This window comes from Drosophila willistoni, chromosome 3R (assembly GCF_018902025.1).
Source record: "Drosophila willistoni isolate 14030-0811.24 chromosome 3R, UCI_dwil_1.1, whole genome shotgun sequence".
NCBI lineage: Eukaryota > Metazoa > Arthropoda > Insecta > Diptera > Drosophilidae > Drosophila > Drosophila willistoni.
The window spans coordinates 27,210,612-27,233,699 of record NC_061086.1 but is presented as its reverse complement, the minus strand read 5'-3'; the positions used below and the strand labels follow the sequence as shown (position 1 = coordinate 27,233,699).

The 23,088-nt window shown below is 39.5% G+C and overlaps 2 protein-coding genes and 1 long non-coding RNA gene across 9 annotated transcripts; 2 read left to right on the top strand and 1 right to left on the bottom strand.

Moving 5' to 3' along the window:
* Positions 1 to 236: 236 nt before the first annotated feature.
* Positions 237 to 23,025, bottom strand: LOC6647168 (autophagy-related protein 16). Of its 7 annotated transcripts, none has more exons than XM_023178534.2 (10): positions 22,812 to 23,025; positions 22,452 to 22,713; positions 22,214 to 22,376; positions 20,293 to 20,381; positions 19,005 to 19,486; positions 18,799 to 18,941; positions 1,283 to 1,583; positions 1,125 to 1,209; positions 888 to 1,031; positions 237 to 646 (listed from the first exon to the last, which is right to left on the bottom strand). In XM_023178534.2, exons 1-10 carry the CDS (start codon positions 22,909 to 22,911, stop codon positions 529 to 531), a joined length of 1,887 nt encoding a protein of 628 aa, XP_023034302.1. In that variant the 5' UTR covers positions 22,912 to 23,025; the 3' UTR covers positions 237 to 528. The 7 variants fall into 7 exon arrangements, with proteins under 7 accessions (XP_023034302.1, XP_023034303.1, XP_023034304.1 ...); XM_023178535.2 differs by having other exon boundaries at positions 237 to 622; positions 22,812 to 23,002; XM_023178536.2 differs by having other exon boundaries at positions 19,005 to 19,462; positions 22,812 to 23,002.
* Positions 3,057 to 14,219, top strand: LOC124459679. The gene is made up of 3 exons (XR_006953715.1): positions 3,057 to 3,081; positions 3,285 to 3,345; positions 14,186 to 14,219. It is a non-coding gene; the product is annotated as an uncharacterized LOC124459679 (long non-coding RNA).
* Positions 14,215 to 18,465, top strand: LOC6647169. The gene is made up of 7 exons (XM_023178533.2): positions 14,215 to 14,633; positions 14,749 to 14,971; positions 15,034 to 15,194; positions 15,283 to 15,484; positions 16,150 to 16,401; positions 16,665 to 17,767; positions 17,829 to 18,465. The coding sequence occupies exons 1-7, from the start codon at positions 14,294 to 14,296 to the stop codon at positions 18,086 to 18,088; spliced, it is 2,541 nt and encodes an 846-aa protein (XP_023034301.2). The 5' UTR covers positions 14,215 to 14,293; the 3' UTR covers positions 18,089 to 18,465.
* Positions 23,026 to 23,088: the final 63 nt, after the last annotated feature.

Sequence of the window (23,088 nt, the reverse complement as noted above, 5' to 3'; positions counted from 1 at the left end):
CGTGTTATCCCAAAACTTAAACGTTTAATTCGTTGCTAAAATCATTCAACACCTAACACATGGAACAATAAAGTTGTTTCGTTTACTTTTTTAAAAAATAATAATAAAAAATCATAAATTGCAAAAAACAAATATACCTAAAAAAATCATATATATATGCGTATTATATTAATGGACTAAACTTATCAATAATAAATATATAGTGTTAACTCTTTGCATTTCAAAAAACAATTATATAGGAGTCAAATGAATTTTTGTATATATATATATAAGTGTATATGTAATCTGTATAAAATGGTCAACGGAGGATTTATTTCAACTTTGAGTGCCGCCCTTAATGAAACGCCAAAGAGCGCCCAAATTCTCCAGTACAGCCGTCGTCGGCGGCAACTCATCATGACTGTTGACTAAAGCAGCCGTGACTAAGGACTGAATGGTGTCATCTTCGTCGTCGTCGTCGTCGTCGTCGTTGTTGTCGTCCATGAGGCGACTTTCGACTTCAGCTGCCGTTAGCTGACACATTGAGGGCTAAGAATCGGAATAGATAATGCATCGTTTGCTCTTGCCAACGGAGGCGAGCATATTGCTATTGGGACTCCAGCTGACTGCATTTACCGCCGTGCTGTAAAAGAAACCCAGACCAGAACTATTTGCGTTAGGGTTTTGTTTTGTGTTTTTGGATTGTTTTGTTTTGTTTGTTTGTGCAGCAAATTTATAGAAAAAAAAAGAAGAAAAGAAAACGAAAAACAAAAATTGTGTGACACGAAAAAAGAAAAAAAAAACACTAAAAAATAATAAAAAGGATGCATTTAAATTAAGAAAAATAGCAAGTGAAAGCTTTTAAATGGCGTGTGTGTGTGTGTGGTGTGTGTGTGTGTGCCACCTACCTGTGCCCCTTGAGCGTAGTCTCTAGAAAGCCATTTACATTCCATATATATATGCTGCCATCTGCCGATCCGCAGGCTATTTTGGAAGCACCCGAGTTAAAAGTGGCTCGTGCAAAATCACAGCTGATTTTAAAGTGCTCGTTTCTAAAAATGGTCAGCAATGGAGAAGGAGGGAGGGAAAAGGGAAAGTAGTCATTCATTCATTCATTCATTTCATGATGTGTGATGCCAACTTACGCGAAAGTGGAAATGACTTGATTTTTTCGTAGATCTAAAAGTTTTATAGTATCATCTCTTACGGAACATATGAGGTAATTGCAATCTGGTAAATGAAAGTCAAAATATTAACACATAATGTAAATAATAATTTGTCATTGATTATTATCATTACTCACCCTTTGACAAGTCCAACGAGGTTATTTTCGCTGGCATGAGAACATCATCCGCTTGCTTTTCAGTTCTTATATCCCAGAAGCGTATTTTCTTATCATAATGACCACTGATAATGGTCGAGCCGAGACTATCCGTGGTGACCAGATCATTGCAACTGGAGCCGGCAAATTTCGTTTCGATACAGGCGATGCTGCGCAAGTCCCAGATCTTTAGCGTACGATCATGGCTTCCGGTTACCACTTTAATGGGCTCTTGGACATATTTGGCGGCCATTACCTTGCCACTATGACCCGTCAGCGTGTGCTTCAATAGGCGAGAGATCATAAAGCAAAGACAGTTAGTGTTAAACCCGTTAAGGAACAAGCATACATAATTCTACGTAGAGAGACGGTCAAACGGACCGACCGAGCGACCAAGCGACCCACCAACCGACCGACTAGACAGACAAATCGAGCGTAACAAAGGAAACTTAGAAATACAATACATGGGCTCATAGCTCCGACTGCCGGCTGGCAGTCGTCTTCCTCTCTCTCCGCATTTTGGTCAAGCATCGGTCACATTACATAAGTCTCTGACTAATTGCCCGCAGCCAAGTAAAGTACATACAAATGTTTCACTAGAACAACGTGCAATTAAAGTTGCCGCAAAACACATTTAATTGCGGCGTTAAAACGCAGCTAGCCAAAGATTTATTGGCATAGGTTTTCATTCGCTTAGCCCTGCGGAGGAGGAGGAGGAGGAGGAGAGGACGGTCAGCAGGTTGTTGTACCAACAATGTGACATTTTCACTTTGCTCCTCCAAAAAAAAAAAAAGAGAGAAACAAATTAAACGCTTGTAGTTATGCCCTTTCCGTTTACCGCTGCTTGGTTAACATAAAGTTACGGTTACAACAAGTCATTGACACAATCTTTCCCATAAATAAATAAATAAACAAATAAATGAATGAGTGAATGTATGAATGGCTATATACCTAACATTTAATCAGTTCATTCAGCTATAGCATTTTGGTTCGATCTATTCAGTTTTTACCGTATTCGAATTTTTATTGACACTATTGGCATTAGCATTCAGTTCCACTTAACAACCTTTTAATGTTAACAGCCGACAAGTGCACACACTGTTAACAAGACAAAAATTTCCTTCACGTCCCTGACCAAGTTTCTGTTTGCCAGCACAGGAGGAGGAGGAGGAGATGAAGGAGAAGAGCAAAAGCAAAGAGAGCAAACGCAAGAGGAGTTTGGTCATAAGTCTGACTTCCAACCGGCAAGTCAACCCGAACGGTCAATGTACGCGCACTCAGGCTTGGAACCCGAACCGAAAGCCGAGCCAAAGACGAAGCTCCATGCCTATTGCAGAAACTAAGCAACATGTTTGATATAAAGAAGAAGTTCTCTCTTGGAGACTTGTTGCTCTCCCGCTCTCTCTCTTTCTCTCTCTGCATAGGCCACTTTCTATGGCAAGTTAAGCCGGTAAACTTAAACTTGACTTATTGCATGATCGTGGCGGAACATAAAACACTCTCTTCCGCGCACTTACAACTTTGTTTGCTCTGTTGTACTCTTACATAGATCTTTAGAACGGAATGGGATAGGATGAGATGTTGTTGTTGCTAGATGTTTGAGCTGGAGCAATTGCTGCTCCATCGATGTGTTTGACTCGCTGTCTTAGAGGCAGCAGCAGCAGCAGCAACAACAGCAGCAGCCGCAGCAAGTGAAAGAAGTGTTCTCCTCCTTGGCTTATATAACAACATATTGCATTGACCAAGAGGCTTTAGTTCTGCGTCAGCCATTCAACAATCATGTACGTGTTGGTCTTCTAGCACAATGTTCATTTAGTCTAAAAAATTTAAACGAGACTTGGTCACGCGAAACAACAAGACTGATCCATTCGTGGAAAGCCTTCGTTTCAAATCCTCCATCAAGGATCCACGAATGCGAGAAACAAAAATTCAAACCCATTAAAAACTGCATTTCAAATAAATAAGTGTGTTTTGTGTGTTTCAGTGAAATTGCAACAATAAAACCAAACACCAATCCATCAAAAAAGATCACACAATTTTATTTGGTAAGTTACAAAAAAAAAATAAAAAGAAAAACTATTTTCTTTAAGTATTCAATAAATACAAGGATTAAATTTAAAACGAATAATAAAATCCAAAAAATAAAAACACGATTTTTAAGGTGAACAAATTTTTGTTAAAAGCAAATTAACTGAGTAATGAATGAAGAAGTGAAATATTTAGCATTCAAAGTGCTGATTTATCTTTATTTCAATTTTTAGTAGATTAGAAAAACATTTCGAGAGTTGATTTTACGACTTTAGCTCAAAAAAAAAAAGGAGGAAGATTTTTGATTGTTGTCTTTAATGATCCTAAAAGGTTTATCTTTTTTCTTTTTTGCATTGTAAAAATTGAAAGGCATGAAGTTGAAATCTTTTCATTCTCTGAGACTAAGCTTTGTCTCAGTGGCCAAAACAATTTGTGTCAAACTGATTTTATCTATGCCAACTGCAGCAGCAACTACTGGTTGCAAGATCTTCCTATTTTAAGCCTCATTAAACGGCTCAAATTGTGCGGAATCGTTCACACGCACCTGCCGATGAAGAAGTTTTGCTCGATTGCTTTGTGTTGGGGGCTTTCGCTAACTAGGATAATGGCATCACGAAAAGCCAATTCAAATCACTTGGCAGATAAACGGCGGCAAATAGCGAAACACAATGCTGAATTCTGAACGAATTATGAGTGGCAAAGCTCTTTGAACATTTGAATATCCTGTGCAGCAAATCCCAGAGACGAACAGAGAAAGAGATTTAAGACAGGCCCTGAGACCTGTTGTTGTTGTTGAACTATGATGAGCAGCGGTGTTGAGTGCTGCTGAGTGGTGAGTGGTGACCAACAACTTAATTAGAGAAATAATAATAATTCAGCAAACAACTGCAATCAACTAGTCGTCGGTTGGTTTGAGGAGTATGGGAGCAAGCGAGAAGGCCGTGGCAAGTCAATGTGCTCATTTCAATGCTATACAACATGCACACACACACACATACAACACACACACACATCACACACTTGCAAGTATGTAAGTTCTTTGGTTACTGTCTCCAGTTGTGCGCAAAAGAACCGTTTAAATGTCAATCCAGAAATACCAGTTAGATGGGGCGGTGGTGGTGTAGAAGCAGGAAGAAATTGCACTTGTATGTTCACTCGCATGTTGCAGCAGCCTCAGCCATATCCTCAACTGTGGCAACATTGAAAGCCACTGTTAAAGTGGCGCGCGCGGTTTGTCGTTGATGTTGACCACGATGAAACTGGTGGCAAGGCAAACGATAAAACAGCCTGCCATTGCCAGTTGTTATCCAGGCCAAGTCCCCTCTCCAAATATCAAGACGGCCTTCTGCCAATTTTGATAAATTTCCAAATGTCAAATGTAGAGAAAGAAAAAGCAGTCGTCAGTCGTCTCTTGTCAAATTATGAAAATCAAAGTGCAACTGTATGCATTGCGGGGCAAGTTGAAACAGTTAAATATTTTTTTTTGTATAGACAAAAGAGGCAAGAAATTATCAACCACATTTGCTTACCACACCATTCTGCACACACACACACACACACTCATACACTCAGTCAGTCAGTCAGTCACTCTTACATGGGCAAATGAATGTGGCAAATGCTGCGGACAAGTGATCTTGTACATCATTGCCACTGACAGCAGATAACTGCAGTTATTTAAAATATTACACGAGCATCAAGTAGAGTGTTTGAACGGTAAACGATTTGAACTTTAATTATAGCACTGGACCACAGAGCACGAGGGGGATCGCGGGGGGCGACAACAAACCGGTGACAGGGAAATGTCTTCGCACTTGCATATGGCAAGGTGGCAACTGTAGTTATGGTCCCCTCTTTGGTCCCATGTTGCAACTAACAGAATTTGTGGCATTAGTCGAACTGGTCGAACGCCCTCAACAAAAAAAAGAAGAAGAAGAACAACAACAACAACAACAACCATGAACCAAAGAATGAACAATGTGTTTGGCTATTGATTTCGCTTATACTTCACAATTTATGCAAATGGCATAAACAAAAAAAAAACTAGAAAAAAAAGGAAATTCTCGACTTTTTGATTTCGTTTCGTTTTAAACATGGCCAAAAGTTTCCCATGGTTTTTCTTTTCATTTTTTTTTGTTTTTTTTGCTTTTCTGGTTTTTGTTGCACGTGATGATGGCCATGCCTCAGCATTCTTTTCAGCACCAAAATCGTGTCTTCATGCCTACTTGCATTTTGGAAAGTTTAACAGGAGGGCGGCGGCGGCAGATGGACACAAAAAAAAAAACAAAAGAATATACAAAAGAAACCAAAAATTTCTTAGAAAAGGAAAAGGACTTTTATTTCGATCAGTAGAGATGAATGTAGACTTATATGATGTTTCCTTTTGGTTTTTATATAGCCACCGCCACTTAAGACGTCATTAAAAGCATTTTAGCATCCAAATCTCAGGACCAACTCTCTTCTCATCTATCCATAAATTATACGTTTAAACGTTTCTTAACGATTCTCAGAGTAATGTGATGATGTTGACTGGGACTTGGTGGGAGACTTGCAGGGGCAAGGATGTGACTGATTCTACTTAACGATGAGTGCATTTTATATATCTTTATGTCTTTATAGAGTCAAGTTGCCTTGGGGAATGCCAAAGCAACATATTGGCATCAAGACCTTGAACTTGCACTCCTTCTACTCCTCCTGTGCTCAGCCTAATCCCAACAATCAACCATGAGCGTCGTCGCCGTCGTCAGCGTCATCATCATGACCATGACCATGGCCATCTGCCTTGACTGCATTAAACTGTCACATTAAATCCAATTCTGCACGACATTTAAATTCCATAACATGCTAATTTTAGATAGGCAAAAAAAAAAAAAGAAATACAACCAAACACAATGAAACTGGGTTACAGTGTTAGCAAAGCCAAGAAGTCTTAGTTATTAACTAAATTCAGTTGACTAGCAAGTAGCAGGCTTAGAGATTTATGCATTTATTTACTTTAGGCTAATGTGCCACAAGGCAAAACAAAAGCCCAAAGGAGAATCAACGAATAAACGGTTAATCTGTGGCATGAGAACTGCATTTAAAGTGGCACTAACACAATCTAGAACTAGTCATAAGAGAATTCGCATCGCAATGCATAATTTTCCACTAGCTTCGTGTTGGTAGCAACAACATCAACAAGTGCAGCACACATTTCATATGCAAGGATTGTGCCACAGACTTGAGCAATTGTGTTATGGCTAATGAAATATTAATATGGCCATTTGCATAGAGAAAGAAAGTTGAGAAAATTTCCAATTGTTTGCCACATTCGGCGGAGGCATGTTTGCTTTTTTTTGTTGCTGTTCTACAAATGTTTCGGAACCGTGAGATAATTGACTTTCTTTGGGCGGAGATGATGGCCTATCTTAAGTATTTGGAACGTTTGAAAATAATAACAAAAATAAGAGAAAGAATAATTATTATAAAATATTACTGCTATCTCTAATTCAATTTGTCAGGAATTTCAATTTTCATTCGTTTTTCCTTTTGTAGTTCACAAAAAAATTGTTAATCCTTCACAGTCGTAAAACAGCGGCAAGTCCAATAAAACGAAAAAATGGGAGCAAAAATTCCAAAAAACGTCATAAATTTTAATTCAATCTGTCTTGGGGGTAAATTTTGTGCTGAAATACACCCTGTGGTTATGTTTTTATTAAACGTCATAAATACATTGGCCACCATTGATTCATCGAAACGACCGACTAATTGCTCTTTATGACTTTGTTTAATTTTTCATTCACCTTATTTAAGCCAAAAGAATTCGTAGCAAATCTTTCTCGTTTAGCGGTAAGCTATTTAAAAAGTTAAATCAATTTCATGCCCGATTCAATGGCTTTTGTTGAGCTGATCAATCAATCTACATCCTTGAGTCCATAAAAAAACAACAGAGAAATCTTAAACAAAAACTATAATCAAATCGTGAGACTGTATTTTATAATTGCAATGTGAAAATCTAGAACACACACACACAGTTAAATTGAATCGTGATGCGACCCCTCTTTGGGCACGCCTATGTGTCCTTTTCATTGGAATTTGATTCCTACAAGTCTATTAAGTGACTATGCAAAATACGTAAAATGACAACAAATAACCAGGCTCATTAAAATGAAATAAAACGTGCCCGCTGCCTTAATGAAAAACAAGCGTTGATAAAAAAAAATAAGAAGAAAAAAGAAGCAAAACAAAGCACCTAAGCTTAGGGCCACTGTCAGAGATAGCCTTTTGCCGAGAGACAAGGCGGCAATAGGGACGACTACTTACTATCTACACACACACACACACACACATACTGTGGAAGCCTTAAAGTGATTAAGCGCATGCAAAAGCCAACCAGCCAGCAAAAAGGAAGGAGAAGGCACTCAATCGGGGTTAGCATATTTCTTTAGTTGCTGGCAAAGTGCTTGGCGGTGCTTGGTGGTGCTTGGTGGTGCTTGGTGGTGCTTGGTGGTGCTTGGTGGTGCTTGGTGGTGGTAGTGGCACTTGCTATTTATCAGTACAAATGTCAGTTGCTATGCACAGTGTAATCAAATGCGTAGGTTTAACAAAAGGCCAAGCAACTGGTCACTGGACGCACATTGGAAACTCTAGACGACACTGTTGTGATAGGTATGTGGTCGGTTGGTTGGACCATTGGTTGCTTGGTAATTGGCCCGTGCGTCACCTTGACCACAAGAGAGGTCTGCTTTATTTAGATTTGGGTACTTAATATTAATGTCTATGCGGTTTACCACATGAATTAACTCATTAAATTTCTGTCCCAGACTCTAATCTTTGACTTTCTTTGAGAGAGTATGGAAAAAACAAAAAGAGGAAAAATAAAAACGAGAACATAGCATCCATGACCTACTGATGATGCATACATTTTCACCCGATACCCGCTAAACAGGAGTCAAGTTTTGCCTTGCTTGACGACAACGAGAACAACAACAAGCCCGACCACATTGGTCATGGCGGCGCTACAAAAGTTGGCTTATATGGAACAGAACGCAAGTATCTGGCAACTGGCAACATGTAGGCGCAGCAGCAGCACCACAACCACGGACACAACAAAACAAAACCAAACAACATAGCCTAGTCACACACACACACACACACACACACACACACAACAAGGAACAGTTAGCTGAGAGAGCGCCAAAGAAAAGAAGAAAAAGCGAGTTTTCTACAACATTTCAAAAAATTCCTATAGATAGGAGCAGCTCCTGTAAAAGAAATAGAAAAGAATAATTCTGCGGTCACAAAGGCCAAGGCAAGACTTATTGCCAAATGATCTGGCCTAACATATACACATATAACACTAGGCCGCTCCACCACTCTGGGGACCAAAAAGAACAACCACACACACACAGGTACACACACACACACTCACACACACATTGTACGAATGAACTAGCAAACGGTCAAGCCTTTTCTAACTGTTTCGATGTCGTTGTATCTTTTCTCTCGCCCCAAAGTATTTTATTCGTTCCTTTTTGATGACAATCAAAAGTTGGACCAAGTCCGATATCCAAGACCGACCGATGCCCCCCTTTAGCCCGTATCCCTCCTCTCCTCCTTATGCCCAAATGTCTTATGCCTATGCGCATGTTCTGTCAATGCCACGTTGAAATTCAATTTCGTTGTCAGTGCCCGAAAATGCAGTTATGGCCAAGTTGAACAAGCCAAGCTTTATGTAATCCTTGGCCACAACAAGTTAGTGTCAATAGGCGACACTAACGACGATGCTAACAAACCGAAAGGAACGCGCAATGTATAAAAATTCCTCTTAATTGTTATCCAGACACACACACGCAAAATAAAATATGTTAGAATTACCAACTACCGTTAAAATTCATTCACGCCCATACAAATAGTTGGAGCCACAAAAGGAGTCAAGTATCTCTATGTGGGTGACATGACTTAAATGTAATCAAAATTCAATTCATTCACTGATAGTTTTTTTGGTAGATTTAGTAGGAGGAGAGGTCGTCTGGTCTGGGAAACTATGAAAAAACAGAGCCAACGATTATGCCGAGGTTAACATTAATGAACCACACACACACACACAGAGAGAATAAGCAGGGAATCACCACCAACTACCATTATTCGAGTGACGGGCCAAAATGTCAACTTAAAATGCCATCGTCACAATGCCGCTCCTTTTATCAGTCCGTCGATGTCGTTGTTGTTTGTGTCTCCTCAGTCTCAGTCTCCAGTGTCAGTGTCTCAACTCACAACTCACAACTCTCTTCTACATGTGGCACTGACCAAATAAGCCCATTGCAACAAGATGGAAACGCTGCGTTGAGCTCAGCAACAGCTCCAGCTTCAGTTACTGCTTCAGAGTCATCTCCAGGTTAGGAGTTTTCTTGTCAGTTGCAGTCATGACCGAGGTCACACAACAACAACAACAACAATGTTGTATGTTGCGTGTGTGTTCCTTCTGGTGTGTGTGTGTGTCAGCAAGTTCGCAGTATTTGTTGTTATTCTCTTTCTGTTTCTTGGTGCCTGCATAAATATTGTTTATTAGCAAACAACATTTCTGTTTGCCATCGGCGTGTTTCTGATGCGTTTTACTTATAGTTTCGCCTCGGATTAGCATATGACCCTGCTCTTTTCTCTCTCGGAGTTCTCAGTTTCTCAGATCTGTTTGAGGATCTCCTTCAACTTCAACTCCATGGTTCTATCTGCAAATATTGACACACATATGTATGTAAATTAAGGCGCACTAAGGCATTTAAAAAAACAACAACCACATTGTTGGATCAAAGAACACTACCAAGAACTGTCTTTCTGTCTGTCCCTCTGCCATCTTGTTCATCTCCTTCTCACTGTGTGTCTTCTCTTTCACTTGAGACTAAGAAGATAGCGCTCGTTCTTTAGTTCTCCATTTCAAATCAAATCTAATTGCATTATATCAATATTCATACGATTTTAGCTGCTTATAGAATATTGAAAAGACTTTCGAACCAAATCAGATTGTTAGGCCACTTTTCATAGTTGTGACAATGCCATTTGATCTGGTCGGCTGCTGCTGCTGCTGCCTGCTTCGTCTCTATTCTATTCTCATCTCATCTCTCTTTCTTTGAAAATTGTCAATCAGCAGATGTCGCTCGTCATGTTGAGTTTACGATATTTGTGCCAATCCAGTAGGCAACGGAATGCAATGCCGAGTTGTCAAATCAATAGGGAAGACATCGCCTGTCAGCCAAGTCTATCAAATCAGTTGTCGGTATATATACACAGATCGGTTTATTGTAAACAGTAGCAAAAATCTCAAAAGGATTATTATTGGAATTTGTACAAAATTTACACAAGATTATTTTGCAATTATATCAATTACAGAGAGAATTTCTGAATTGAAACATTTACTACATATTCATTTTATAAGACACATGCAGTAATAAGTTTCTCCTTTTATATTTTAGAAATTAATTGCATGAAAAACTTGTAAAACTTTATTTAAAGCATCCGCTCAATTGCAGTCATTTGTATACTATTATTATTTCATAAATCCGCCAGTTATATACATATCTATCTAACATTCTCTTTGCATCTGGACTGATTAGTCAGATTATTTTTTACTCTTCAGTTGTTTTCTGTTGGCAGCATTCAGAGTTTAACTTGTTATTTGGACACTTTAATTGGGGACTATTTGGTTGGTTTTTAGTGTTCACCTTTCAAAATATATGACGGGCAATTCATGGAACGCACAAAACAAAAACTGGAACTAAGCCACACACACAGTCAATTCAGTTCAGTTCAGTTTGGCCTTACGCCGCAGGTGTTTGTAGAAGAGATTTGATAAATGTGCATAATAGAAGCTGCAGCAGCAGCAGCAGCTCTAGAGGAGGAGGCCCAGGAGAAGGTGGAGTAACACATAGCATTCTGGCAAACCGTTTTGTGTTTAGACAGACTGGCGCAGTCAAGCACAAAGATGATATGAGATTCCCTGTTTTCTGATCTTGTGCAGCTGCAACTACTGCTGCGTGCTCGGAAAACATAATTCCGTCTCAACGACGATGACGGTGACGACCTGTGGCGGTTCTAAAAGAGGGAAACTTTAGTGTTTATCTTGGTATGACCACAGCTTTTAATTACATTGATTAAGCCATAATTTATAACTTAATTATGGCAAGATTGAGCGACTGGGCGTCAGTGTCGGCGGTAGGCACTGGCATGTGCCAAGACCTTGTCAAAGGTCTTGATATATGAGACAAAAGACCAGAAGAAGTCAATAACTTATAGCAGAATATAATAATAACTGTGCATAAGAAATATTTTTCTCTCTGTCTCTCTCTCAAGCAATTGACCAAGTTCAATAAACTTGGTTAACTTCCGACGACACCAAGAACAGCAACAGATTCACATTCATCACATTCACACATCAGTGATCAAAGTTCTGCTTGAAAACTCTAACATTGATGGAAAATGATGAAAATTCCACAATTGTTCCATGTGGTGACACACACAAACGCACACACACATATGGACAGAGTTGTGCGAAATAAAAAAGGAGAAAAGAAATTAAAGAAATGCGTAACTGTGAAAATGGCAATCAAATGGAATCAACACTGCCAATTCACCGGAAATGGAAATGTATGCCCAGTGTAGAAACATTGAAATCAAAATTCATCAATCGATTATATTATCGCAGTCAAATAAGAAAATTCACCAATATCAGTTGCAAGTTGCAGGTTGCTAGTTGCTGTTCCTGTTGCATTTTCCACTGGCATACACGGTCTTAAACAAGCAAGAGTAATAAATTTGCAAAATATTCAAAGATCTCGACCTGTCGATACCTCGAATATCTCTGATTACATGTGGTAAAATTGGGAACAGCAGGAAGAGAGTTAGATCAGAGATATGGGAGAAATGGAGATATGGTCCGCGACAGGGAAATTGCAATTGCAGGGTATCTATCGACCATGTGGATGATTCGCGAGTTCTTGGCTAAATTATTTGCTTTCGATGTTGCGGTTTGGGGGCCCCCCTCCTCCCTCCCTCCATCTCTCCCTCTCTCCCTTACACTAACCAAGTCATCCATTGACGAGGCAGTTCACTGTTGCTGCTGCAACTGCTGCACATTGCCTTACCATTAAAAATAACCATCGGTGCAAGAAGAACAACGAAAGTTAAAGGTGCATTGTAAACATTACGGTAGATGTCTTCCGGTATTGCTTTGGTATTGACCTCAGTTGGTCTTTGTAGCCAGAAATTGCAAATAAAATTATTGCAGTATTTGGTGTTGCTTTTCGCTTGTACATATATGTAATTGGAATTGGAGTTGTACATTGTTTTTTTTTTTTCTTTTTGTTGTGTTTAGAGCGTTAACTGAAATCATGCTGAAAGCACTCAAGCATTCGCTGCAGATGGCGCCTGCTGCTGCTGTCATCCATTGTTGGTGCATTTCATTGCATGTGAATTACCAAAAGTTGGAACTTTTGGGGAGTCATTTGCAGTTCTTCATGAGACCTAGATTAAAAGTGTTCGAGGAGTTTTAGCCAAGGAAGAGAGATAGATTCAATAGCACGCAAAAGAAGCTCTTTGACTGAAATTGTTTGCTTATCCCATGCCAATTAAACCGCCACGATTCGACAGCATATCAACTGGAATGGCCTGAACTCCATAGAGCATAAATGAACAATGAACAGGCAGAGAGACTGAGAGAAATAACGACGTAAACAGATCACAAAATATTGATACTAAAACTCGATGCTCAGACGGAGTGTCAGACATAGTTTATTTTTTAACTCTGCCAAGAAATCGACTCACTACAAGGGAATTGCAGTTGTAGACGACTTGCAGAGTTGGAGTTGGAGTTTCACTTATGCATGCAAAACAAATAAAAATGGTAATTTTAGACCAAACCTCAAAAAAAAAAAACTAAACTGTGACCAGGCCCTATAGAGCACACAATGCAAATAATCTACCTACAGACAGACATATGTATATAAATATATATATATGTATGTTGGATCTGTAGCTTGTCGGTCTTTTGGCAGACAATGGACGTTGGCCAAGATGAACGAGTGCAGCAGCAGCACCCGATTCTTCGTTACGAATTACGAACAGAGCTAGACCACTGATTGGTTATGCAGTGAAGAGGAAACTAAAGATTTGTTGGATGGGCGTGTGGGGTCCTCTACAACCTCCTAAGAGATAGACAGGCCTTTAGAGCTTTGTTACTCTTTCTCTTACAAGGCAAATTGCTTGTATTATACAATAAACATTTTAATTTATGAGTCTAAACCAAGGCTTAACTCAGATTTATGCAACCACCCGCCTCAGAGGTTAAAGACTAAACATGTTAACCTGACCTCACCAAAAAAAAAAACACAACAACAACAAACAACAATAATAAATACAAGTGAATAGTTTAACTTAATAACTTTGGCATGAGAGAACAACACCCACACAATTCGTAAAGTCGTTAAAATTAGTTTAACCACAATTACCGACCACGACGTGGCCACCAATGGGCGCCATCTACCTCTCTCTTCCTCTCTATACAGAGATTTATTTATGCAAATATCTGCATAATGCATAGGAGAGCGTTCACGCTGAAGACTCACTAATTGAAAATGACAAAATAGTTTTTAATGCGAATTCATTGTGTCTAATTGGAGGCTTGGTCAGTTGCAAAATTATAGGTAACCGCTTAGGTAATAAGCCTATTAGGCGTGGTAATACAAACCACAACCATAATTATCTCTAGAATGGATGCTGTGTGTTTGGTTGGTGTGAGTGACACCTCAAGTCATGGCACGAAACCATAATTAAATTAATAATTTTCACCTATTCCTTTCCTTTGTGTTTTTTTTTTTCTTCTCTTTGCAGCACTTGAGAGGGGAACGTGCGTGCAATTGAAGAGCAATAACAATTCAATAATAGCCCGTTTGCCCGGGGAGTCCTTTGCACACACACAAACATAGACACAAATTGGCCATGCAAGTCAACAGAATGTGGCCAATACACTTATTGCTACCGCTTCTGTTGGTCCATCAAGCGCCAATAGCAATTGTTGTGGCCCAGCATCGTTCACCGACTGCCACAATACCAGTAGCTGTGAGTACGAGTGACAATTTGGCCAGCAGTTTGAGCGGTTTGAGTGAGCTGCGAGTGCAACAACCGCTGCCGTTGCCACTGTCAGCGCCTTTAGGGGACAAGACAATGAATAGCAGTACCGGCCAACTGTGGAATGATCAATCAACGGCAGCAGTCGGAGTCACATCAGGCTCAGCAGGAGGAACCGAAGTTGGAGCAGGAAAAAATCAACTGACTGATGGTGAGGACAATCTCCCCTTCCCTCACCTATCCACCTAGAAACTCTCTCTCTCTCGCTCTTTCCCTGTCTCACTAAAAAGAACGACTAACGACAACATTGTCATTTCTACTGACAGCCGCTGCTGCTGAAACGCCTTTGGCCTCTGAGGCACATGCAAATGCCAACAACAACAACAACAACCACAACCAACAGGCAATGCAATTACCAAAGGAACAGAAGCAACAACCCGATGGCGAGGACATTGATCTCGAACGCATTTTCTCCGCCAGCCCTAAATACAATCCCAATACAATTGAAGAGTGTGATCCCGATATGTTAGGATTTGAAATTGTCACAGGGTAAGGATATTTGTATATTTCATAGAATGTATCCTTGAATCTAATGGTGGGTTTTTTTGCAGTTTTGTTTTCTCAGCACCGGGTAAACTGCTAGACTCTCTGCCCGGCACACTGATGCTAACAGATTGCTTAGAGGCCTGCCAAAATAATGAGACTTGTCAGGCAGTGAATTACGAGACTGGATTATGTGTATTGTTCTCATCGAATTCAGATCGTTTGCCAGGTAAAGTAAAGCTATAAATAAGCTCCCATAATGAGAGGGAGGAGGAGGAGGGAGGATTGCATCTTATATATATATATTTCTCTTGTAGGCGCTCTAACCAAATCTCAGTTTCCGGTCTTTACAATTTATGCACAAAAATCTTGCCTGGGTGTGCGTCCTTGTGCACGGGCCTGGTGCGTGGATCGTGTGCAAAACTACAAGCTCAATGGACATGCAAAACGTACAGTTCCAGTGACATCACGACGTGACTGCCTGGAATTGTGCCTGGGAGAAACTGAATTCGCTTGCAGGTAAGCGAGAAAAAAAAACAAAAGTCACAAGACTTCGATAGAGAGGCAAAGGGATAGTAAATTTTGTGGATGCACACAAAACAGCTCGTAAAATGGATTTCCTTAGGCATTTCAATAGCAGTGGCTAATTCATGTCAGTTGCTAAAACTGTCTTAACTTAATACGGAAAGTAGGTCAACACACACAAACACACACACACACATGGATATTTATATTCCTCCAACTCACGGACACTCAATTAAGGTTAGGTCTTACTTGTTAAACCAGCTCATTTCTTGAATCCTGGCTGCGGCTATCTAAAAGAACTGGACCTGCCTGCCAATAAACGAAAAGAGATGGCATTACTTGTTGAACGACTTTTAAATACTCTCTCCTCTCTTTAAGTGGACAGATATATAAATTTATTTCTTGGTAATTAAAACTAGCATTTTGAAAGTTGACAAACACGTCCAGAATATTATAATGGGGGGTAGAAAACGAGAGAGAGGAGGAGAGAGTTAGGGGGCAACAGATTTGACATTTTGACTGCAGAAAATTCATTCCATCATACCAATTCCTTGTGTGTAACCAATTTGATTATGACTATGACCCTAATCACTTGCATGCACAAAATCTGTTTTTCTTCTTCGTCTTCTTCTTCATGTTCTTCTCCATTTTTGTTGAAGATCCGCAAACTACCATCGCTCATCGAAGACATGCGAACTCTCCGAACTGGACCGCATCACATTGGCGGGCACAAATGCTTTCCAGGCATATGAAGGCATCGAATATTTGGAAAATAATTGTGCCGAGGAGCCAAATAAATTATGCGAATTTAAGCGTTTGTCGGGAAGAATTCTTAAGACGGTGGATTCGGTGTATCAAGATGTTGGCAGCATTGATGAGTGCCGTGATTTGTGTCTTAACTCGCCATACAGGTAAGACAAGTGAGAAGAATCGGAATTGGAGAAAATGGGAGTGAAATGCAAGAGGAGCCAATGACCGCGATGAAAACAGGAAACAAAACTGGTTGTTCGACAGCGTAAAACGAGTGATAAATTTTGACCAAAGTGCTAAAGGATGCATTAAATCGTTTCACTCTTTTCACTCAACTGTTTTTTGATTCCCTCCTCCCACACTCCTCTTCTCCCATGACCATCATCAGTCGATGATTTTGATTGATTTGCCTTCTTCTTTGCAGATGCCATTCATATGACTATGGCGATACTGGCGATATGGTTTGCCGTCTCTCCCATCACAGCCGTGCCACCCTGTCTGATGTACAGGATCCCTATTTAGAGGTGCCAGAGGCTTCGACATATGAGCTGGCTTCATGCTATAATGTTACCATCGAGTGTGGAGCCGGCGATATGGTGGCCCGCATAAGAACATCCAAGCTGTTTGATGGCAAGGTCTATGCAAAGGGTTCACCCAAGTCCTGTGCAGTCGATGTGAAGAGTGCCTTGGACTTTGAATTGCGCATGAATTACCATGATCTAGAATGCAATGTCCGTCAGAGTGGCTCTGGACGATATATCAATGATGTTGTCATTCAACATCATGACACTATAGTCACCTCATCCGATCTGGGACTGGCTGTCACCTGTCAGTACGATCTGACCAATAAGTCGGTGACAAATGATGTCGATCTGAGTGTGAAGGGTGAAATTGAGCCAGCCCTGTCCGAGGAGGTAATTGTGGACTCGCCAACTGTTCTGATGCGCATCACGGCACGCGATGGCAGCGATATGATGCGCTCTGCCGAGGTCGGTGATCCTTTGGCCCTGAAATTCGAAATACTCGATGAGCAGAGTCCCTACGAGATATTTGTACGCGAACTGGTGGCCATGGATGGGGCAGACAATGCCGAGATCACATTGATAGACTCACGTGGCTGCCCTACAGATCACTTTATTATGGGACCCATCTACAAGAGTTCGCTGTCTGGCAAAATACTTCTCTCGCAATTCGATGCCTTCAAGTTCCCCTCAAGCGAAGTGGTTCAATTCCGCGCCTTGGTCACGCCCTGCATGCCCAGCTGTGAGCCCGTTCAATGCGACCAAGAGGATAGCAGTGGTGAATTGAAATCCCTAATATCTTATGGACGTCGTCGTCGTCGTTCGACAAGGCACACCAATAGACCTAGTCCGGAAGATTTGCTTTTAGTGGAGTCAATACAGATTACAGATAAATTTGGTTTCGATAAGCAGCCGTTGGAACAGCGCAATGTGTCAATGAAGTCATTTAATCAGAAGGACATGGTGTTCGTGGCCAATGAAGAGGTCCAGGGACAATGCACCATTGGTAAGAATCAGAGAGCGTGGAAGGAAAGCAGAAATAATTCAACTTTAATTTCCCATTTCAGGTCTCATTTTGGCCGCCGCAGTATTTTTGTTTGCCCAATTCGCTGTCATTGCCATTTGGACGTATCTCTATCAGAGACGAAACAAATTGGAACCCTATGCAAGTCATTCGATGACCTCCAATGCGGCAACATCGTTTACGGGCGGCAGCAGTATCAACAGTTGCTCGTCCATGGCATCGAATCTAACCAATTTACGAACAGAACCCATGTGCAAACTCTACGAGAGCAGTTTCGATGGTCGTCATGGCAGGCAGTTTTAGTAAGCGATTAGATAAGCCACATTTCCCGGCGGATAAGAGCAGAGAGCAAAGTGAAATGAAATGAAATCAAGGGTAGGAAGAGTAAGAGCCAAGCCATCAAATGCGCAGAGTTGCCAACTTGTGCTAAGCGAAAGAATAAGTATACATATATATATATAATATTAAATAGGCGATCGATTTTTGAACCATTCAGTGAAAAGTGATAATTTCAAAACAAGCAAAAATCCATAAGAAAAGAGAAGCATACAAAAAGGGGGAAAAAAGGACGACTGAACTATATAAATAAAGCAAAATATCCTTGTACCAGACTAACAAACATAACAAATAATTTCATAAAGACCGATAAATTAAGCCCACACGACGTTTTGAAACTTCGATTTAGACAAACTTGTCAAAAACAACAAAATAATTATATTTCTTCTGTTAAGAACTGCGTACAGGATATCGAATAGTCGTTATATAGACGACTATATAAATTATTGTCTTGCAATATTAACTTTTAAAAGAATATTTCATAATATCATAACATGACGCATATTCACTTGTCCTTTTTTCTGATCTTTAACACATTTTTTAGGCATTAAATTAGTTAAAAGACTTGCTTATGTTTAATGTAATGCAACATTTGTTGATGTTCCAATTACAATAAAGTATAAATAGATGCAACTTCGTATGTATGTAGATATATCACAATAGTTATTCTTACTCACCCTCAACCGATTATCCATTACGGTCCAAACTCGAGCTCCATAATCATTGGAAGTGCCCAAAATATATGCTCCAGTTGAATCAAAATCAACCGAATTGATTCCAGCACTGCTGCCACTCAGCACAGCCCTTGGTTCTGTGGAGCCTACAAATGGAAATAATATTCATTAGCATGTGAATTACACTCCTTGGTGTAAGGATCTTATACCTTTGCCCACATCCCACAGCTTGACTTTGCGATCCGCACCGCCAGTGGCCACCATGCGTTCAACAGGACTCCAGCGTACGGCATGCGATTCGTTTTCATGGGCTTCGAATTTCATTAGGATTTTGGTGGGATTCGGTTGACCCAAATAGCCAGTCGCCTTGAGCATATCGATCGAGGGACGATGTCCATCGTGTATCCCTTCGCCGGCTGTAAAACGAGCACTGATGTATTCATCATCGTCAAGACCTAATGCCTCCATGGCGCCGTTGTTTAACGAGGCAACGTCGAAGTCGTCGTCGCCGAGAAGACCACCGCCGAATTGGGCGGGACTTGTGGAGTTGCGTTGGAGTGGTGTGCCACTGCCACCCGAGGTAGGTGTTGGTGCCAGATTATTCGACGACGAACTGGGCTCACGTACGGCGTCTTCCAAATCACGTTTCAGTTTGGCCGAACGTTTTCTGAAAATTGACGGCAGTCTTTTTCTAGATATGTTTAAAAACGGTTACACATTTAAATTTGACCAAAATCATAAAGAGGCAAAAACAAAAATGAAATGGCATAATTTATGGCCGATAAATGCTCGACTACAAATGATATCCTGTAACCAATTCGATCGTTCCAATCGCGCTAGTGAGTGCCATACGTGAGTGTCAGTCATAATTGAATAACCTGTAAAACTTTCACCAACATTTTTTCCACGAAAAAAAAAAACCGAATTCAATTTCAATTGCGAAATGCGTATAGAAGAAATCACTTGAAATTCTATAAGTCAAAACTTTAAATTAATATTTCAGTTATTAAGAACTAAAAAGAGAAACGATTAAATAATTTCAAAACTATTTACTGACCAATCTACCGCTTAGTTAAAGGACTTAATCACACTTCATTATCGTAGATGGTTAACACATTTATAATGTGAACAGTTCGGTTCGATTAAGTCATTTAGAGCTTTTTTTTCCATTAGATAAACAACAATCACTACTACAACAAGTATACGAACGAACAACAACATTAACACAGAGTTTTATCTCTCTCATCGATGTACATAATGATGAAGCCAACAGATAAACACATAAGTACATATATGTATATATATGTAATGTGTGTGTCTTTTGATGTGTGTATTAAAAAGTGCAATTTGCTATGATAACAACAATAAACGGAGAGTTAGTTAGTTTTTTTTAGTTTTCTTTTTTTTTTTTTTGGGTATGGTATGATTATTGAATTGTTAGTTATAATCGAACCATGTCGCTTGTGGGAAAACAAATTGGGAATTCATTCAACCTACCTAATGATACTTTCGTTCTCCTCGTTGAGCTTGTCTGCATCTTTGGATTTGTAGCGCATCAAACGGTCCAGCAAACAGCGATTTTCATCCTGTGAATCAGTAGAGAACGACAAACGTTTTATTAAATACTTTTTCATCTCGTGTTCAGAACAGAAAAATTTATTTTCTCAAATATTATGATTTCTTTTTTTTGCGAAAATTTTGTAATTTTCTTTTTGCGTTAGGCTCCGAGTTGCTCGATGAGTGCTCATTTATTACTGGAAGCGGCATTCGTTAGATAGCACGAGTTTTCCCCCAAAACAACATTTTGTTTTCAATAAACTGACAAAGAATTCAACAATGGAACAATCAGAAGACATGAATCTTGACTATCTAATACTCTTTCAAACAAATGGATATCAATTTCACTAAATCCGTTTTGCAAACTGCTTTAAAAAAGAAGTCATGGGAAATAAGGTTAAATATATGACACTCTATATAGTATCAAGTAATTAAATGGTAATAGCAATTGTTAATCGAGAAAGACATGACTTGATAGTTAGACTATGATATAATTGATTAAGCCAATTGGCATACTAAAGATAGGCTTTTCATTTTACTTTTCTAAACTATTGTAAAACATTTAAGGACAGTTCCGAATTAAAATCTAGTCAGCTTATACCAAATTTTACCCTGATAATATTTATATTGGCAATATAATGTGCAAATAGTCGTAAAATTATTATGACTGTATCAATATATATGGCGCAAAAGTAAGTGTATTTACATTTTGTTCAAAAATTAGCAGCTATTTTCATTCTAAAAATATATACATATAGATATAGAAGATGAGTATGTATTAGGGTTGTTCACAGTTCCATAATTCTAAACTAAATCAGTATGGAAATAAATTCTTTTTAATCTTCTAACTTTTAGTTTAAAAGAAAACTTCTGAAATCTTTAAATTTTACTAAACATTTGGATATTTTCTCGCATATTTTGCAAAGATTTTCGATTTATTGTTTGGCACTACCCTAATGCATAGATATATATGATCGTGAATGATTTTCCGTGAGCTTGAGAATAATATTGTGTGAATTATGGATTTTCTTTTCAATCAAATAGACACAATGGTTGTGTATGTGTGTGTGTGTGGGTGTCTGCAAACACCTATATAGTTTGAGGTCAATTTTGAAGAGGCTCAAGAGTGTTTTTTGTTTTGCGTCGCTTTTTTTTATTGGAATGGTTATTCATTAGAAACAAAATATCTGTTATATCTCAAAAAGTGATATAGTACTCCCATCTCTTTGATATTTGAAAACAGAAGTGTTTTTTGTTTCTTGTTAAACATTTGAAACGTTGCCAAAAACAATTTAAATGTGTACATAAAAAAAAATGTATATAAATATAATCACACACACAACGACGGGAATACATACACACACACACACACACTCTGGCAGACTATTCCATAAATGAAATAGAAGAAATTGTAAACAATAAGCGAAATGCGAAAAAAACAATAAAATATGTTACAAGCACCACAAAAATACTTGAATACCCTAACGGAAAATGCCTTTTCATTGGCCCAGACAAAGTGTATTAGGGCTAAAGGGTAAGAGATTTATGACTGGCTGCCCATCATCAGTGTAAACAATTAAGTACATGTGTGTGAGTGTGAGTGTTTGTGTGTGTGTGTGTGTATTGGCATTGATAAGCCTGGGAAATGTGATGGAAATGATAACCCAGCATTGTAATGAGCGTATAAACGTGCTCTAACTAATCCATCTACTTACTAGTTCCTTTCACAATTAGTTTTTATGATAAATTCGATTGGAAATTTTGAATAAACTTGAAATATTTCTTGACTGTGTTGTTCGAACGAAATGTTTGTTTTTGTTGTTTTTGTGGAAATCTAAGGCAAAGCCTCTTAGGTTTTTACCTGCACGCCTCGCAATTTCTCCTCCAATGAGCTGAAGGCCAATTGTAGAGCTGTGTGCTCGTCCAGCAATGTTGTATTTAGTTTTTTCAATTCCTCCAAACTTGAATGCAGCAACTGAACCTCTGCTCGCAATCGATTGTTGTTCGTTTGCTGATCGGCCAGACTGCAAACACAAATAAATAATTGGATCAATGGCCGCACTTTGATATTAATTAGCTCAATTTGCATTTGTACTTACCTGTGTTCCTTCTCGGAAATGATTTTCTTTTGCTGTTCCACCTTTTGATTGAGATCGACAATCATCTGGGAGTTTTCACCCTTACGTTTATGCAGATCCGTCAGCTCCTCCTGCTGACTGAGAAGCTTCTTTTCGAGAGTGGCTATGGCCACATTTGAACCGGCGCCACCTGTTGACACTGCATTGCGCACCTGCTCGTTCTCCACCGACAATTTCAAGTTGTCCGATTTCAGTTGGGCCACATGATCGATGAGGCGATTGTCTGCAAGGGATTTAAATAGCTTTAGCACCCACTCATTTTTGCCTTTTGTGGTGGGGAGGTGAGACCCAGCCCCAAATGTCAGTGCATTTCTCACTCACTCTGCTCGATGATTTCCTTGAAATTGTCGCATTCTTTGCGATTGCGTTCCCTCAGGGCTCTAACCACATGCTCGCGCCATGTGGTCTCTTCGGTGGACATTCTCAGTTTTACTTCTCTTTCGCTTTTATCACCAGCACAAATTGAATATTTTATTGCTTTTGTTGTATTAATATTTGTTGTTTTTGTTTTGTTTTGTTCCTCCGCTACTGCTGCTGCTTCTTCTTCTTCTTCTCTGTCGTCACCTTGATGGGTAAGTTATTGCTCTTCTCGGTGTTT